This window comes from Artemia franciscana, chromosome 8 (assembly GCF_032884065.1).
Source record: "Artemia franciscana chromosome 8, ASM3288406v1, whole genome shotgun sequence".
Lineage (NCBI taxonomy): Eukaryota > Metazoa > Arthropoda > Branchiopoda > Anostraca > Artemiidae > Artemia > Artemia franciscana.
In genome coordinates this window covers 61,585-81,448 of record NC_088870.1, presented here as the reverse complement: position 1 = coordinate 81,448, position 19,864 = coordinate 61,585, and the positions used below count along the sequence as shown (strand labels likewise).

Genomic DNA, 19,864 nt, shown 5'->3' with positions numbered 1-19,864 from the left:
TCAATAAAAGTGAATTAGAACTTTCAGTTTCCAATCAAATGAACTCTCTCTAATGTTTGTACGAGCATCCCTTCAATAAAAATCATATATGACCCCAGGAAATAACTTACAACGCCTGCACCGGGCCCTGGGGTTTTGTCTACTAGAGAGTTTTCATTATATGATGTTTCAGCTATTTTTAACAAAAAAGCTATTTCAAAATTTTTATCGTATTTGTTTGGGAAAAAAGGACGCAAGGGGGGGGCTAGTTGCCCTCTGGTCTCTTTTTACTTTTAAAAACACAATTATAACTTTCAATTTCCAATCAAATAAGCACTCTCTGAAGTTTATACGAGCATCTCTTTTGTAAGAACCATAAATGTCCCCTGGGCATAACGTACGACGCCTGCCCCTGCGCTCTGGGGGGTTGCACTGACCCCAGAGTTCTTATTATTTGATGTATGAAGTATTTCATTACAAAACGGCTATCTCAGAATTTATTATCGGCACCTTACAGCACCTGCCCATGGGCAGTGGGGGGTTGTGTCTACCCTGGAGTTTTCGTTATTTGATCTTTAAACAATTTCGAACGAAACGGCTACTTCAAAATTTTTATCATATGCGGTTCTGCGGAAAGGGGCCTAGGGGGGCTAGTTGCCCTCCGATCACTTTTGACTCTTAAAAATGGCACTAGAAATTCTGATTTGCAATCCCTTCAATAAAAACCTTATGTGACCCCGGGGCATAAGTTACAACACTTGGCCCAAGGCTTGGGTGGACTGTGTTATCCTTGGAGTCATTTTTATAGGATCTTTGGTCTATTTTGAAGAAAATGGCTATGTAAAAAGTTCAATCAGACTCATTTAGGGAAAAGAGGGTTCGTGGGGGGGGGGAATCTACTTGCAATCGGACCACTTTTGAGTCTTAAAAAGGGAATTAGTACTTTCCATTTCTAATTTTTTAAGTCCCCTCCGAGGTTTATGCGACCACTTCCTCCTTAAAGACCTTATATGCCCCCCAGGGCATAAGTTACATCCCTTTCCCCGAACTCTAGAGTGGTGGTTATGCTAACCCCAAAGTTTTTTTTTTCTGAATATTTTGAGTGGATGCATTTTCGAAAAAGAGGATATGTGTTTGTGGGGAAGGGGTAGATACCCTTTCATCTTTTTTTACTCACAAAAAGGTAACTAGAATTTTCAATTTCCAATCAATTGAACCACCTCTTAAGTTTATACGATCTACCCTTCCATAATAACCCTATATTCTCTCAGGGCAGAGCTTAAAACACTTGCCCCCAGGCTCTGGAAGCTTGTGTTGACTCGGTAGTTTATTTTATCTGATCTTTGAACAGTTTTTTAACAAAATGGCTATCTCAAAAAAAAATTCGCATAGATTTTGGTAAAACAGGACTTTTGGGGGACTAGTTGTCCTTCGGTCTCTTTTGACTCTTTAAAAGTAAACTAGAACTTTCAATTTCCAATTAAATTAGTCTTCTCCGAAATTTATACGAGCATCCCTTCAATAAGTACCATATATGCCCCTGGGGCATGATTTATTACGCCTGTTCCTGGGCCCTGGGGGTAGTTCGACCCTGGAATTTTTGTTATATGATCGCTTAGCTATTTTTAACAAAATGGCTCTCTCAAAATTGTTATCAGATGTATTTGAGGGGAAAGGGCATGAGGAGGGTCTAGTTGCCCTCTGATCTCTTTTGACTTAAAAATGAACTAGAACTTTTAATTTCCAATAAAAAAAAGCCATCTCTGAAGTCTTTACGAGCATCACCTCTATAAGAACCATATATTCCCCGAAAACATAACTTATAACGCCTGCTTAAAGCCCTTGGTAGTTTTTGTCGACCCCGGAGTTTTTTATGTATGAAATTTGAAGCATTCTATTGCAAAATAGGTACCTTGAAATTTTTATCGAATGGGTTTGGAAAAAAAGGGCGTGGGGGAGGCTACTTGCCCTCTGATCTCTTTTGATTCTTAAAAAGTGAACTAGAACTCTCAATTTCCAATCAAATGACCCCTCTCTGAAGTTTAGACAAGCATCCCTGCTATGAGAACCATATATGTCCCTAGGGCATAACTTAAAAAGCCTGCCCCGGACCCTGGGGGGTATTGTTGACCCCAGAGTTTTGTTAAATGTTCTTTTAACTATTTAATAAAAATGGCTACCTCAAAATCTTTATCGGATGTATTTGAGGCAAAAATGGCGTCAGGAGGGACTAGCTGCCCTCTGATCTCTTTTGACTCATAAAAAGTGAACTAGAAATTTCACTTTCCAATGAAATGAGCCGTCTCTGAAGTTTATACGAGCATCCTTTCTATAAGAATCATAAACGCCTTCGGTGCATAAATTATAACGCCTACTTCTGAGCCCTGGGTGGTTTTGTCAACCCCAGAATTTGTATTATCTGATTTTTTAAGTATGTTATGACAAAATGGCTATCTCAAAATTATTATGGGAAGGGTTTGGGGAAAAAGGGCGTGGAGGGGGGGGGTTGTCGTCTAATCGCTTTTGACTCTTAAAAAGTGAACTAAAGCTTTCAATTTCCAATCTGTGAAGTTTATACGAATATCCCCTCTATACGAACCATATATGCCCCTAGGCCATAACTAGCAAAGCCTGCCCCCGGACCCTGAAGGGTTGTGTTCACTCCAGAATTTTTTTATATGATCTTTGAGCTATTTTTAAGGAAATGGCTATCTCAACATTTTTATTGGATGTAATTGGGAAAAAAAGGCTGGGGGGCTAGTTGCCTTCCAATCACTTTTGACCCTTAAAAAGGCACTAGAATATCCGATCTGCAATCGAATGAGCCCTCTCTGATGTTTATATGACAATCCCTTCCGTATCATGTGCCTCTGGGGGAAAAAATAATAAAACATTGGTGCCGTATGGCCCTTGCCTTAGGCAACGCTATAGGGTTGCCTCTGATAGCAAACCACCTAACAACAATAGATTTTTGTTTTTTTTTCTCAAGTCATCCTTGCCAAGTAAAAGTTGGATTAATTATAACTTTACCACACTGAATTCTATTATCTGCTCTACAAAGTTTATAGAGGAGAAGTCATCTTTGGTCAGAGCAATATTAATAATAACAACTATCCAAGTTGGTTAATTGACCTATTTCAATTGACTATTGGTTAATTGACTATTTCAATTTAATTGACTATTTCAAGAAGAAGAATAAAAATGTTTGGAGATTTCTAAGAGACAACTGGGTAGAAGGATCCTTTTGTATTTTACCTTAACATCCAAGGCTGAGTGAAAAAAAAATTGCAAAGTAATAGCTTAAATGTGACTTTCAAGAGCAGTAACACTTTAAGCAGTTTTCTCAACTCTGGAAAGGATCGAGCTTCAATGAAGCTTCAAAGGGAAGTCTTTCAGATCCCAGGTACCTGTGAAAACTTTTTTCTGGGACGTAATAATCATAATTTAAAAATGAAATTACTACAACATTAAGAGTCTATTTCGTCAACCCTAAAATAAAACTCCAAGCCTGAAAACTCCAAACCCAAAAGGGGCAGCTTTAAGCTTTAGCTGTGTTTTTTTTTTTAGCTTACAACCTAGATAAGACTAAAGGGGAGAACCAGAACAAAGTTCAGGAGATTTTTTTTCAGCTATCTACTATCTTTGTTGAATTTTTTTCTATTACAAATTTTTTAAGGATTTAGATTTGCACACATCAATTAAATTCACAAAGATGTTAACTGAAGAGCAGCGTACGCATATGGGTTTTGAATGGAAATCTGAAGGAGATTCACCATTGGATGCTGACAGATTAAATAATTTGGACTTCGGTCTTCCTTTTGAAACAGTCATTGAGAGATATGCTTATACTGAACTTGATTATAAGTATCAGAATCTGAGAAAATATATTATGAAAATTACGAGGAGTAATTCAACCTTCTAAAAGTTAAATATAAAGAAGATTCTTATTTTACAAGATGGAAAACCAAGGGTTTGACCCTTTCTCACAACTCTACTTTTTAAAACAGTAAAAAAACTTTAGCGTAAAGAGCGGGGCGTTTAGGAGGGAATAGCCCCTTTCATATGCGGAGTAATTTCTGTTCCATTTAAGTTTTAATGTCGCTCCTTACTTTCAGTGGAAAAAGCTTGTTTTCTTATTTAATTTCTGAACGTTTTTGAATTAATATATGTTTTGATTTTGGCTCTCCGCACATAAATGATTAAAACGAAATTTGCATATTAATTTTTGTGTGGCTAAATGGCTTTCTCATAGTTTTGATTGGACTATTTTGAGACAAAAGGGGTAAGTTAGGAGCCATATCTGCCTTCCAATTTTTTGGTTTCTTAAAAAAGCAACTAGAACTTTTAATTTCTTCTACGAACGTTTTATTAGTAACAAATATACGTAACTTACGAATTAACTTACGCAACGAGCTTCTATATTCGTATATTTTTATTATGTATACGAGAGAGTTCGCCCCCTGTCAATACCCCGCTCTTTACACTAAAGATTAAATTTTATCGCAATTCTTTAAAAAAAGACCCCTGAATCACAAAGGTTGTAGAATAAATAGTTGAAATTACCAAAAATACTTTAGTGTACAGGGCGAGGTATTTAGGAGGAGATGAACCTACTCATATGTGTAATAATTTCTGTTCGTTTTAATTTTTAATGCTGCTCCTCACATCCAGTTGAAAAAACATTTTCATATTTATTTTTTCATTGATTAAAGAATGCTAGAAAATCCTGCGCCCCCTTCATGGAATCTCTTTTCCCCCATGATAAATTCTCCATGGAAAGATCATCCCTCGTAACGCCTTTCCCTCGACCCCCTCTCCCAAACAGAAAAAAATCCCCCTGAAAACGTATGTACACATTCCAATAACAATTTCTATATGTAAACAAGGTTCAAAGTTTGTGACTTACAGCCCCTCCCCTGGGGACTTTGGGGGAGTAAGTCATCCCCAAAGACATAGTTATTAGGTTTTTTGACTATGCTGAACAAAATGGTTATCTCAAAATTTTGATCCGGTGATTTTGGGGGGAAATGAGCGTGTGAGGGGGCCTAGGTATCCTCCAATTTTTCGTCACTTAAAATGGGCACTAGAACTTTTGATTTTCGTTAGAATGAGCCCTTTCGACATTCTAACGATCACCCCTGGGAAAAAAAAGAAAAGCCAAAGACCAATAAACACGCACCCGTGATCGGTCTTCTGGCCAAAAATACAAAATTCCACATTTTTGCAGATAGGCACTCGAAATTTCTAAAGTAGGGTTCTCTGATAATCTGAATGGTAAGATGTCTTCTTTTGGATTCATTCCTTTTGACATTTTATTGGGCATCAATTTTTATTGAACTTCGAACTGCAATCGAAGTTTGCCCCTGTAAGCTACAGAGAGGCTTTCTGCCATCCCTGCTGATCCACAGCTTGTTCCCTGACAGGACTGGTTACCAAAAACTTTGATTTGGGTAAGGTCATTGGTTATTCCTAATATCTGAAATCAGCATTGTCTCTGTATTATTCATACTAGAGGAATATCATCAAGAAATTGATTGTGCCGTGAATCTTTTAATAATGTGATGCAATATTTTTCCTTAAAGTTCTTATTTTTGACGTCATGAATCTTTGGAAGCCCTGGCAAACTAATGCCACCCAAAAAACTGATGAAGAGAACCAGAAAGCAATTCTAATAGAATTCTAATAGAAAGTTCTCCTTATGCTAAATTACAAAGAAAGTGTACTTGAAAAGAACGCAGATTTGCATAAATTGAGACAACCAAATTTACAATATTGATTTTAATATCCTTTTCTGGGACATTATCAATGCAACAAAAATATCTAACTATTAGGGAGGAGGGTTCATCAATAGACTAATGTCAAGCAGTGGATTCCAGGTGGTGAGATACAGAGTTGATGTCCTCCGGCCACCAGAAGTGTCAAAAAATGGGGGGGGAGGTATATGTGAGTATGAAATGTCTTTAAGGTTATTTTTTTAGTATTAAATACCCGTCTCGAAATCCAATGCTGGTTCTGTTCTTGAAAGAAAACTTCCGCATGCTGAATATTGGATGCATTGCGCAGGTTGTCCTTGGGATTGGTTTGACACTAGGATTAGGATTAGGTCAAGTCTGGCACTCTGACCATTCTTATTTCTATTTTTAGAGCAATTTAAAAAAGGAGGCAAGAAAGTTGATGGAAGCTCTTTTCTTGGTTTCAATATATCTGGAGTTTTTATTACTTTTTCCGTGTATCTAGTATTTGATATTATTAAATGAAACTAAACATTCTCTTTCTATGTCTAGAGCAAGTCAAAAAAGGGGGGAAAAGAAGACAAGAAATTTGATAGATGCTCTCTCCTTGGTTTCAGTGTCTCTGTTTGCTTCGGATCTTTAAAAATTTGGTGTGAGAGATTACGGAAATTGAATAACTTCATGCCAAGGATATTTGATATTTAGTTTCAAATGGATATGCGAAAGGTGTACCTGCAAAATCCTACTACTCCAACCATAATTTTTTTTTCAGTTTTGTGTTCTGTTAAGGTCAGCCTCGAAAAAAGTGTTTCAAGTCCTTGTTACAACTTTGTTCCGACGTTTGTGCTACGAAACCCAGCGCATAGAAATAACGTTAAATACTTTGATAGAATTTCATTAAAATAGAAAAATTTGATAGATTTTCATTAAAATAGTAAAATTTAATAAAAAGTTTACTACTAAGCGCGAGGAGTAGGGAAACATATTGGAATTTAATCCGCTTGGTGACATTGGACTGAAATGCTAATAATCGCGTATCAGAAGACAAAAGTTGGATGCTAACGATAATTGTTTCAGTAACTGAAAAATTGAAATTTAATTTAGTGTTGCAAGTCTTGCACGCACTTGGCCGTTAATTTCCACTGTGATCTTTTTATCATCTTTTTCTTCTTCTTTTATTTTCAGCCGTCCAAGGGTAAAAGTATCTGCACAACAAATTCGTCTACAAAACCACCATACCTGCCCAAAAGATAGAAGGAATTTCCCCTTTTGGTTGAAGGAAATATCTCCTCTATCTCTGACTGAGAAATTTTGGAAAAAATGAATGTTTCCCCCTCCCCCCACCTTCTCCTTAAGATCCATAACCAATGTACATCAGAAATAGTCATACTGTAATTTCTTACAACTAGGGACAAGGGATAGAAAGAATTAAGCCCCTTGGCCCTTGGTGGGGAACTGAGTTTTAATCTGTCGATTTGAATCGTCCTCAATTGTATTGTTTCTTCTGTCCCTGGATTGTCAACCTTTTTCCAAAACATCAATCGCCAGATAGATAGATGGAAAATATAGATAATATAGATGGATAGATATAGATGGATAGATAATATAGATAATATCCATATAGATGGATAGATGGATAGTAAGTTTAAAGTTTGGTTTAGTTCTTTCTAACTAAAACTTAGTTTTATCATAAGCTAAAAAAAAAAAGAAGCCAAATTTGCAGTTTGTCAAACAGTACAGGTTCAACTTAAAATTCATAAGTTTATAGTTTGAACTCTTACTCTCCTCGTCTCTTACTTGTATTGTTTCTTCTGTCCCTGGTTGGTCAACCCTTTTTCCAAAACCCCAATCGCTAGATAAATAGATAGATAGATAATACTTTATTGATAAAAGATAGTAAGTTTACAGTTTAAAAGTTTGGTTAGTTTTTTCTAACTAAAGCTAAGTTTTATCACAAGCCAAGAAAAAAGCCAAATTTGGAATTCAAGAATTTAGATTTCAGGTTTAAGAGTTTTTTTCACCAATAAATATAAAATGGTAATACTCTTATTCCTCCTCGAAAGGCTCCATGGCCGGGGATACAAGGGGGATAAAAAAATACAGTATAAGCAACAACCAAAAAAAGAGAACTATAGCCAAATAACGCATAAGATGAAAAAGAGAACATACCTGAGGCCTGGGAGTCAAAGCATAGAGGAGACAATCAAACACCATGAACACACACTCAGGGGACATCAACTCCTTATAGGAAAAGGAACAAAATGCTATTATGTTTGATTCTTTACTAAATGGTCTTTAAGAATCCTTTTAAAAGACCCAAACGAGTGGCATCTCTCTATTGAAGAAGGAAATGAATTCTAGACCTATTGACAAGTAATGAAGGGATTGAAATCTGATCACGTAGTAGGGGTAGGCGGAATGCAGATATTATCAAACAGTTCGTGGTAACGAACTGTAGTAAAGAGCGACCCGGCTCAATAGTAACCAAAACTCAAAAAAATGGAATTTTGATACCAATAGCTACATCAAAAGAATTGCATTTTAATGCTGATTTTAAATATATAAGGCACCTATCCCCCTCCCACGTTAATTATATTCCCAAAGTCAACGGATCAAAATTCTGAGATAACCGTTTTATTCAGCGTAGTCGAAAAACCTTATAACTATGTCTTTGGGGACCACTTACTAACCCACAGTCCCTGTGGGAGGGGCTACAAGTTACAAACTTTGACCAGTGCTTACATATAGTAATGGTTATTGGGAAGTGTACAGACGTTTTCAGGGGGATTTTTTGGTTGAGGGAGAAGTTGAGAAGAGGGGGATATGTTTGGGGAACTTTCCATCGAGGAATTTGTCTTGGGGGAAGAAAATTTCCATGAAGGGAGCGCAGGATTTTCTAGCAATATTTAATAGAAAAACAATGAAAAAATAAATATGAAAAAGTTTTTTCAATTGGAAGTAAGGAGTAGCATTAAAACTTAAAACCAACAAAAATTGTTACGCATATGAGGGGCTCACTTCCTCCTAATACTTCGTCCTTTACGCTAAAGTATTTTTAGTAATTTCAACTATTTTTTCTACTGCTTTTGTGATTCATGGTCATTCTGAATGAATTGGGACAAAATTTAAGATTTAGAGTAAAGAGCGAGGTACTAACAAGGGGTTGAACCCCGTCATATATGTAATAAAAAAAATGAGAATAAAAAAGTTCGTTACGTAAGCTAATTTATAAGTTATGTATATCTTTTACTAATAAAAACATTCGTAAAAAATTATAAGTTCTAGTTGCCTTTTTAAGTAACCAAAAAATCGAAGGGCAACTAGGCTTCCTCCCCCACTCCTGTTTTTCTCAAAATCATTCGATCAAAACTATGAGAAATCCATTTAGCCGAAAAAAAAATATACAAATTTCGTTTTAATTATTCCTCATGCGGAGAGCCAAAATCAAAAACTGCATTGATTCAAAAGCGTTCAGTAATTAAATAAAAAAAAAAGTTTTTTTAACTGAAAGTAAGGAGAGACATTAAAACTTAAAACGAACAGAAATTAATTCGTATATGAAAGGGGCTGCTTCCCCATCAACGTCCCGCTCTTTACGCTAAAGTTTTTTACTGTTTAAAAAAGTAGAGTTGAGAGAAAGAGTACATATTAAGTAAAAAAAAAACTTTTTTTTTTTACTTAATATGAAGAACAAAGACTATATGGAGCTGAATAAGAAGTAAACACAGGAGTTTTCTGAAGAATTTTGGGAAGATTGCCATGAAGCTGATGAAAGATTGGAGTCCGTAACCAGACGCCGTGCTTTATTATGCATGACATAAAGTGACCGCAGTGTAGACGGAAAAGTAGACATCCATGCAATTGGGCTATAAGCAATGCGTCTAAGTTTTCGAATGATACCCAAACTCCGCGATTCTCTTGTCTACACAAGGAGCCTTGTGACACCCGAAGGTGTGTAGGCTGAGGGAAAGCTATACCAATTCGAGAAAAAAAAATAAAAATGTGACTTACCAATATTCAAGGCCAAGTAATTCGCATCAAACCATGAAATAACTCTCTAGACTATTGCCACAACGTTTGACTTGATATCACAATCCGTCTTCCCAAGGGTTCCAAGAGTGGTGTTACCAGCAAAAGCAACTAGAAAATCTTCATTTGAAGTAGTATTGGAACACGATCGAGCATCAGGACGACACAGCTTGCAGCATGCCAGAGGCCGGGTGCTTTTTACCGCCAAAATCAGATCATTAACATAAATCAGAAATTAAATGGGGCCAAGAACATATTCCTGAGGGACACCATAATATACCTCAGAAGGGCTCCGGAAAAGTAGATTAATTGAAATAAGCCTACCAGAAGGATATGAATCAAACCAAGAAAAAGCTTTTGATCTAATACCAATATGCGATAGTTGCCAAAGAAGAATCCGATGAGTCAAGAAATCAAAAGCTTTACAAAGATCCAAAAATAAAGCTGCCGAGATATGACCGGAATCTATTGCCAAATGAATGAAAATCAAGAAAGCTTCGCAAGCATACTCTGTAGAACGATTTGCTCGGAATCCATCCTGAAATCATACAAAAAAAATTTTGCGTCCAGAAAACTAAGAAGCCTGGATAGCATAACCTTCTCAAAATTTTGCTGAAAACAGAAAGGAGAGAAATTGGCCTATAGTTAGCAGGATCACTCCGAAAACCACCTTTTTAATTTGCTTGTGAGATTCAGGGAAAATTCTTTTCTCGAAAGACAGATTAACAAGCTTAGTCAATGGTGACAGAATAACGGGCAGAATGGTACGGATAGCCCTTGTAGGAATTTTGTCTGGTCTGAAATTTACGCTAAAGTTTGACTCTTTCTCTTAACTCTACTTTTTAAAAGAGTAAAACACCTTAGCGTAAAGAACGGGGCGTTGAGGAGGAATAGCCCCTTTCATATACGGAGTAATTTCTGTTCGTTTTAAGTTTTAATGTCACTCCTTACTTTCAGTTAAAAAAAACTTGTTTTTTTTTATTTAATTTCTGAACGTTTTTGAATTAATGCATGTTTTGATCTTGGCTCTCCGCAAAAAAATAATTAAAACGAAATTTGTATATTAATTTTTGTTTGGCGAAATGGCTTTCTCATAGTCAATGGCTTTCTCATGTTTTGATTACTTAAAAAGGCAACTAGAACTTTTTTTTTACGAACGGTTTCATTAGTAAAAAATATACGTAACTTGCGAATTAACTTACGTAACGAAGTTCTATATTCGTATGATTTTTTTGTGTATATGAGGGGGTTCACCCCCTCATCAATACCTCGCTTTTTATACTAAAGCTTAAATTTTGTCCCAATATCTTAAGAATGACCCCTGAATCACAAAGGCCCTAGAATAAACAGTTAAAATTACTAAAAATACTATAGCGTAAAGAGCGAGGTATTACGAGAAGGTAAACCCCTCATATGCGTAATTATTTCTGTTCGTTTTAAGTTTTAATGCTGCTCCTTACTTGAAAAAATACTTACTTACTTAAACTTGAAAAAACTTTTCATATTTATTTTTCATTGTTTTTTTTTTAAATATTACTAGAAAATCCTGCGTCCCCTTCATTGAAATTCTCTTCCCCCATGACAAATTCTTCCGTGGAAAGATCCTCCCACGTAATCTCCCCACAGCTTCTCCCCCCCCAAACCAAAAAAATCCCCCTGAAAACGCCTGTACACTTCCCAATAACCATTACTATATGTAAAAACGGGTCAAAGTTTGTAACTTGCAGCCCCTCCCACAGGGACTATGGGGATGTAAGTCATCCCCAATGACAAAGTTATTAAATTTTTTTACTATGGTGAATAAAAAGGCTGTCTCAGAATTTTGATCTGGTGACTTTGGGAAAAAATGAGCGTGGGAAGGGGCCTAGGTGCCCTCCAATTTTTTTGGTCACTAAAAAGGACACTAGAACTTTTAATTTTTCCTTTAGAATGAGCCCTATCGCGACATTCTAAAACCATTAAGTCGATATAATCACCTCTGGGAAAAAAACAAAACAAAAATAAAACAAATTAACACGCATCCGTGATCTGTCTTCTGGCAAAAAATACGAAATTCCACATTTTTGCAGATAGGAGCTTGAAATTTCTAAATTAGTATTCTCTGCTACACTGAATCTGATGGTGTGATTTTTGTTAAGATTGTATGACTTTTACGGGATGTTTTTCCCTATTTTCTAAAATGAGGCAAATTTTCTCGGGCTCGTAATTTTTAATGGGTAAGACTAATCTTGATTAAAATTATATATTTAAAATCAGCATTAAAGTGAAATTCTTTTGATGCAACTATTGGTATGAAAATTCCATTTTTTAGAGTTTCAGTTATTATTGAGCCGGGTTGCTCCTTACTGTTTGATAGATAGATAGATAATATTTTATTGATAAAAGATAGTAATTTTATAGTTCAAAGTTATTATATATTTTATAGTTAAAAACCAAATAAAAATGACAAACTTAAAACTTATAGATAACTAGAGCCAAAAATGTGTCACAAAGGAGCAAGACAAATAAGAAAAGGGCACTTTAAACAGTGGCAATAATAATTGCGGTAATACATAATCAACTAAAAAAGCAATAAAACGAATATTTGCTTCCCCCTTACCCTCTCCTTAAAATTTATAAGTATATAGTTTAAGTTCTTACTCTATTCGTCTCTTACTTGTGCTGTTTCTTCTGTCCCTAGTCAAAAAAAAGCCAAATTCGCTGTTTAGGTCAAACAGTATTAATATCAAAATAGGAAATAGTCGTACTGCAAGTAAAAAATGTTAAAATAAGAGGAAGAATTAGAAACTATAAAAAAGGCTTTTGTAAAGAAAAATCAAATAAAAATAACAAACTCAAAACTTATAGATAACTAGAGCCAAAAATGTGTCACAAAGGAGCAAGACAAATAAGAAAAGGGCACTTTAAATAGTGGAAATCTTAATTGTAGTAATACTTAATGAACTAAAAAATCATTAAAATGAATGTTTGCTTCCCCCTTCCCCTCTCCTTAAAAGTCATAAGTTTATAGTTCAAGTTTTTACTCTATTCGTCTCTTACTTGTATTGTTTCATCTGTCCCTAATTAGTCAACATTTTTTTTTTCAAAAACCCCAATCACTAGATAAATAGATAGATAGATAATACTCTATTGATAAAAGATAGTAAGCTTATAGTTTAAAAGTTTAGTTTCGTTTTATCTAACTAAAGCTTAGTTTTATGAAAAGCTAAAATCTTTTAGCTAAAATTTTTTATGAAAAGCTAAAATTGTTTTATCACAAGCTAAAAAAAAGCCAAATTCGCAGTTTAAGTCAAACAGTATTAAAATCAAAATAGGAACATATCGTTATGCAAGTCAAAAATGATTAATATTAAAAGGAAGACTTTGAAACTATAAAAACGGCTTTTGTAAATTAAATCAAATAAAAATAACAAACTCAAAACTTATAAATAACTAGAGCTAAAAATGTGTCTCAAAGGAGCAAGACAAATAAGAAAAGAACACTTTAAATAGTGGCAATAATAATTGTGGCAATACATCATGAACTAAGAAGCATTAAAATGAATGTGTGCTCGCCGTTCCCCTCTCCTTAAAGTTTATAAGTTTATAGTTTAAACTCTTACTCTACTCGTCTCTTACTTGTATTGTTTCATTTTTCCTAGTTAGTCAACCTTTTTTTCAAACCTTGAATTCACAGGCCTAGATAAAAAGCTAGATTGCTGCATCGCAATGCCGTAATCCCTACTCACTCGCCCTAATTCAGAAGGCTACTATACTAAAGTGGCTCCTGGCCCAAATAGATCAGGGATGACCAACGGATATCTAGCCTTCCATATTCAATATTTGTACGCTGACCACGCTTGGAACGCTTAGCACGCTGACAACGGTCTAGATCCATTTTTTTTCTTTTTGAAAATAGGAAAAAATGGTGATCTCCCAGCCATAGATAGCCTTCGCAAAAATTTGGTCCAGCAACAGACTAACTAGCCACTCATCCAGTCCATAAAATTTAAGTCGAGGGAACACTAATTCCCAAAATGGGAAAACACTGTGAACACAAGATGATCAAGGAGGGGTTCTTAATTTCAGGACCATCTAACAACCTTATCTGCCTCCATCGATCAAAACGAGGGCCACACAAAAATAATAATTGAAACGCGACATTAAGGACATTAATTTATATTTAAAATTGAAAAATACTAGTCTTAGAGTGAATGCCATGGACTTGTCAAGAGACAATGTATACGTCCTGACTGTGTGGGGTCACGTCTTTTAAACATGATTTGCTTACTTTTAAATAGCTCTAAACCAAGAAACCAACCATGGAGAGCCGCTAGGAACCAACAACAAGGGACATGATAAAAGGGAAAACACCTTACTAAAGGAATCAAAAGGGAAAATAACATCCCACGGAAGGAGAACTATTGACCATTAAAATCATAGAAAAAATTATTACCGAGGTCAATCAAGGTGGCAACCGAAATCTAAATGAAGAATAGATCAGAGCGGGAAAAAACATCAAAATAACTCTACACGGTACGAGCATAACGAGTACGCATTTTAATACACAACAAACATAACATTAACACTAAACGATTAAAACTATTGGCTTTATGACTGGACTCCTCTACTGGCGTGGAGGGGGGTGACTGGCAGCTCAGTATCTTCCCTGGAGGGATATCTACTGACGGAAAAAATTTTTCACTTTACTGTAGAGCTTTTAACTACCAACTAGGGTTTTATCCGTCTGTTAGACGCCGATTTCTTTGGGAATGACGGACGAGCACGAATGGCTCGGCAGGACTTTCACTGGAAACTTACGAGGGAGACAGCAATGTATCTACTGGAAGATCGTGAACATCTGGCAGAAGCTGTTGATATTAGGGGACATTGGTAGGGAGGGGGGACCTGCTGCACAGGCCAATGGTTGGAAGGAGAGTTGATAGAATAAACAACTGAAAAGGCGATAACGGCATCGACTGGTGCTGATTCGAGGTTTTGTAGGGGTTGGATTGTCGAACAGAACCTAACCTATAGATTTGACAGGTTAGAAGTAGGCGGTGTACGTTTGTTTGAATGGCTGACAGTACTGTGAACGAGAGATACTGGTAGTTCCATATATTCAGAGCCGAAAGATGAGGTGACGACGACATGGCTGTTAACATGCCTGATTCAAGCCTTACGGCTGTTTCAGTGGGAAATGGGCTTTGAGGCGACTCAGTGGCGATTAAGATAGTTATGTGAATTTTCTTTTGAGGGGTGAAGAATGCTCGGAAAACCACTAAAATGGAACCGTCTTGGTTTTACCCAGGGCCAGAAAGTTGGGGTACTTACAGGGGGCTGAGGAGTTGGTGCAATTGAAGGGAGTTGGTGCACATTGACAAGACTGACAGTGCAATGATCCTCTACTAGGAAGCTCAGTCAACCGATTTTCAACCGGATCTGTCGGGTAACAAAAGCAATCTTCAAGGAGTTTTGGGATAGAGCTCCTGGGCTTTGCTACAGGTCCAGACTCGACCAGTTAAGGGAAGATTTCTTCTGGTGTATTTTATCAGGCTCAAAAATCCAAGGGGACTTCAAGTTCGACCGGGCCAAACGACTCTAATGTACTATCACAGATTTCCATAATTCAAACCTTCGTTTAATTGCCGGATAACACGATAAGGCCCTTCAAAACGAACCTTTGCTAGTTTATCGCCCGTACCGGGAGGTGGTGGTACCTTCAAAAAAACAATATCCCCCGGGTTCAATATCTTAAACTTATTGGCCTTCTCGTCCGCATAACTTTTCTGATAATCTTTTGACGCGGAAATCCTACTGGAAGTTTGTTTAAGGGTTTCAATCATTTTGGTCAACATTTGGGATTTAAAAATTTCCAAAGTGTCATAGATTGTTCTATTTTTAGTAATATTTGGCAGGGGGGTCTCTTATGTATATGGCAAAATAGGGATTTTCATTGTATGCGGTATTTAGTCAAAAAATTGCGAAAGGAAAGTGTTCATGCCAGGCATTACGACCCGAGAACACCCAAAGTGACATAACATCTTAAGGATTCTCTGCATCCTTTCTACTTGCCCATTGCACTGGGGGTGGTAAGAGGTTGTTGTAAGACGAGCGATATCTAACCGTGTATGAAGGCTAATCAAACAGTTCGTGGTAACGAACTGTAGTAAGGAGCGACCCGGCTCAATAGTAACCAAAACTCTAAAAAATGGAATTTTGATACCAATAGCTACATCAAAAGAATCGCATTTTAATGCTGGTTTTAAATATATAAGTTTCATCAAGTTTAGTCTTACCCATCAAAAGTTACGAGCCTGAGAAAATTTGCGTTATTTTAGAAAATAGGGGGAAACGCCCCCTAAAAGTCATAGAATCTTAACGAAAATCACACCATCTGATTCAGCGTATCAGAGAACCCTACTGTAGAAGTTTCGAGCTCCTATCTACAAAAATGTGGAATTTTGCATTTTTTGCCAGAAGGCAGATCACGGATGCGTGTTTATTTGTTTTTTTGTTTTTTTGTTTTTTTGTTTTTTTTTCTTTTCCCCAGGGGTGATCGTATCGACCCAGTTGTCCTAGAATGTTGCAAGAGGGCTCATTCTAACGGAAATGAAAAGTTCTAGTGCCCTTTTTAAGTGACCAAAAAAATTGGAGGGCACCTAGGCCCCCTCCCACGCTAATTATTTTCCCAAAGTCAACGGATCAAAATTCTGAGATAGCCATTTTATTCAGCGGAGTCAAAAAACCTTATAACTATGTCTTTGGGGACGACTTACTCCCCCACAGTCCCCGTGGGAGGGGCAACAAGTTACAAACTTTGACCTGTGCTTACATATAGTAATGGTTATTGGGAAGTATACAGGCGTTTTCAGGAGGATTTTTTTGGTTTGGGGGAGGGGTTGAGAAGAGGGGGATATGCTGGGGGAACTTTCCTTCGAGAATTTGTAATGGGAGAAGAAAATTTCCATGAAGGGAGAGCAGGATTTACTAGCATTATTAAAAAAAAAACAATTAAAAAATAAAAGTGAAAAAGCTTTTTCAGCTGGAAGTAAGGAACAGCAATAAAACTTAAAACAAACAGAAATTATTACCCATATGAGGGGCTCACCTCCTTCTAATACCTCGCTCTTTACGCTAAAGTATTTTCGGTAATTTCAACTACTTATTCTACGGCTTTTGTGATTCAGGGGGTCATTCTTAATGAATTGGGATAAAATTTAAGCTTTCGTGTAAAGAGCGAGGTACTGACGATGGGGCGAATCCCCTCATATATGTAATAAAAACATGAGAATACAAAAGTTCTTTACGTAAGCTAATTTATAAGTTACGTAAATCTTTTACCAATAAAAAGATTCGTAAAAAATTAAAAGTTCTAGTTGCCTTTTTAATTAACCAAAAAATCGGGGGGCAACTAGGCTTCGTCCCCCGCTCTTTTTTTCTCAAAATCATTCGATCAAAATTATGAGAAAGCCATTGAGCCAAAAAAAAAATATGCAAATTTCGTTTTGATCATTCCTCTGCGGAGAGCCAAAATCAAAACATGCATTGATTCAAAAACGTTCAGAAATTAAATAAAAAAAACAAGTTTTTTCAACTGAAAGTAAGGAGTGACATCAAAACTTAAAACGCGCAGAAATTACTTCGTATATGAAAGAGGCTGCTTCCTCATCAACGCTTCGCTCTTTACGCTAAAGTTTTTTACTGTTTTAGAAAGAAGAATTGAGAGAAAGAGTCAAACTTTAGCGTAAAGAGCGGGGCGTTGATGAGGAAGCAGCCTCTTTCATATACGAAGTAATTTCTGTGCGTTTTAAGTTTTGATGTCACTCCTTACTTTCAGTTGAAAAAACTTGTTTTTTTTATTTAATCCTGAGATAAAACAATAGAATAGAAAAAAATGTTGTAGTATTGGATTTGCTATTCAAAACCTTTTCTAAATATAATCTTCTTACCGTCAAAATTGACGGTCCCTCTGCCCCTCTTAATGGGATAAGAAAAGAGCAACTGCAAAACAAAAAAAAAGCTAGTTTTGTTGTTGAATTCTTTTTTTTACCAGGTGGTATATCTCTTCTGAAATATCTCTTCTCCCAAGATATATGTATATCTTCTCTTCAGTAAGAAGAGATGTATCTCATCTCACGCTGCTGCTTTTTAAAACTTTATCAAACTTAAAGCTCATTGAGTTTTAATGTCACTATGTGAAAATTTACTTTTAAGTCTTTGTTATCCTTCGTTCTTGTGGACAAGTTTTTACTTACTCCACTTCTCTTCAACTTAAAGTAATATTTTGCCCAAATCTTGCACAACTAGTCAAATTCTCTCCAAACTGTGTATTCGTCTGTTGAAAGAATCTTTAGCTATCAAGATGTGGATACAGTTAAAGCAGGTGTAGATACAGTTATTTTTGCATACAGTTAAAGCATTAAAAAATGCTTAACGTAGCGCATATACAAGATAAATCACGGGATACCAGATCAAATATATCAGCCGCTAGATGTTGTTGAGGTCTTTTTGTTGACACTATCGCTAATTACTACTCTTGTGAGTTACCCATACTCTTTGACTATGACTGCTAGCTTATTTGGACAATTGTGTTCCTCCAAAGTTTAATTTTGGAAAAAAAATGAAAACGAAATTTTACAATTTTGAATGAAAGAAGGACATAAAAGAGTAGTTTTGTGTTTATTCAGTTATTTTTCTTTACCACTATCGGCAAAAAAAGGTTACAAGATAAAAAGACCAGTCCAAAAGACGTCAGATGTTTATTTTTATTTTTTATCAGAAATATGTTTTGTTTGTTATTAGATCACTTACATGTTTAATTTAAATTATAATCTTACAAAATCTATCAATCAAAGGACAAAATTATTCATCAAGTATGCCTTCACAAGCAAGTACCAGCGTCGCCAATGCTTTAAAACAAACGAGATTAATCTGTACGATAATTTGTGTGTAAGAAATATCTAGATAATCAGTGTGTGCCTAGAAATTACGAATATATAAGATAGATATCCGTTTAGCTGTCCCTTGTTTCTTCGGACCAGGAGCCACTTTAATATGGTAGGCTTCTAAATTGGGGCAAGTTAGTAAAAATTACGGGGTTGTTACGCAGCAATCTCGAATCACATGCTGTTTATCTAGGCCTATGAATTTAAGGTAAAACTAGGTCTACGTTGCATGGGCAACACTAGGTGTTGCGGTAACCTTATTTCGGCTTAGCCGAGTAAAGTGTTGCCAGAGCAACACTTTGGTTTTGTTTCCTCACTTCGATTAAACGCCGACTTTGCTAATCTGTAAGGATCTTTAAATAAATACTAGCTACACCAAGTCGCAAAAGTTGCAAACCCCTCATTGCAACTAGTAAAAGTTGCCTGTTTTTTTTTAGCCTATTAACACGGCCTGTTTCCATCTGTATTAAGTTGAAGGACATCCAAGTATGAAGTCACCTTTGCTAATTTCATTTTTCAAATTAAAAAGTGATCCCATTTCATAATGTACCATAATTTTGATAGATTTTATCATCCCTTTCACTGTTGAAAGCTGCTGTTGAAAAAGGATAGGTCAAGATCGTTTTCAACGATCTTGACCGATTTTGAAGATTTTGAACGATTTTGAAGTATGATGCTAATGTTCATACGCTACTTGGTCGTAGCGTTCACGAAAAAGGTTTAATACCCCTACATATTGCAATTATAAATAAACAGGAAGAAGTGGCTAGTTTATTGATAAGCAATGAAGCTGATATAAATGCCCGAGATGAAAAGAGGAAAACTCCGATATTTTATGCTACCAAGAAGGCCGATTTAAACCCTACCAAGTTCCTTTTAGCTAACAGAGCTAATGTAAAAGACAGTTGAAAGTAATGTTGAAACGGAAATCGTCAAAATTGTTGAAGTTCTTTTCAGATATGACACTGATGTTAACGCTAGTGATAAGCATGGGCAAACCGCATTACACCTTGTTGCGTTACAAGATGCTGGTTTTGCTGTTGTACGTAAATTTATGTTTTGCAATCCCAGAAGTAATGAAAGCTTAGGTAAAAATCCAGAGGTTAAGCAAAAGACAAGTTGTCCTGCTAAAGTGTCGGCAGCTTTTGGAATTCTGCTACTGGCAGCTTTGGAACTCTTTGTACACCTTTTTTGAAC

The 19,864-nt window shown here is 36.1% G+C and overlaps 1 protein-coding gene across 1 annotated transcript; it reads left to right on the top strand.

Moving 5' to 3' along the window:
• Positions 1–3,691: 3,691 nt before the first annotated feature.
• On the top strand, positions 3,692–19,576 carry LOC136030580 (putative ankyrin repeat protein RF_0381). The gene is made up of 3 exons (XM_065709650.1): positions 3,692–3,843; positions 5,958–6,087; positions 19,337–19,576. Exons 1-3 carry the CDS (start codon positions 3,692–3,694, stop codon positions 19,574–19,576), a joined length of 522 nt encoding a protein of 173 aa, XP_065565722.1.
• The last annotated feature ends 288 nt before the right edge of the window (positions 19,577–19,864 follow it).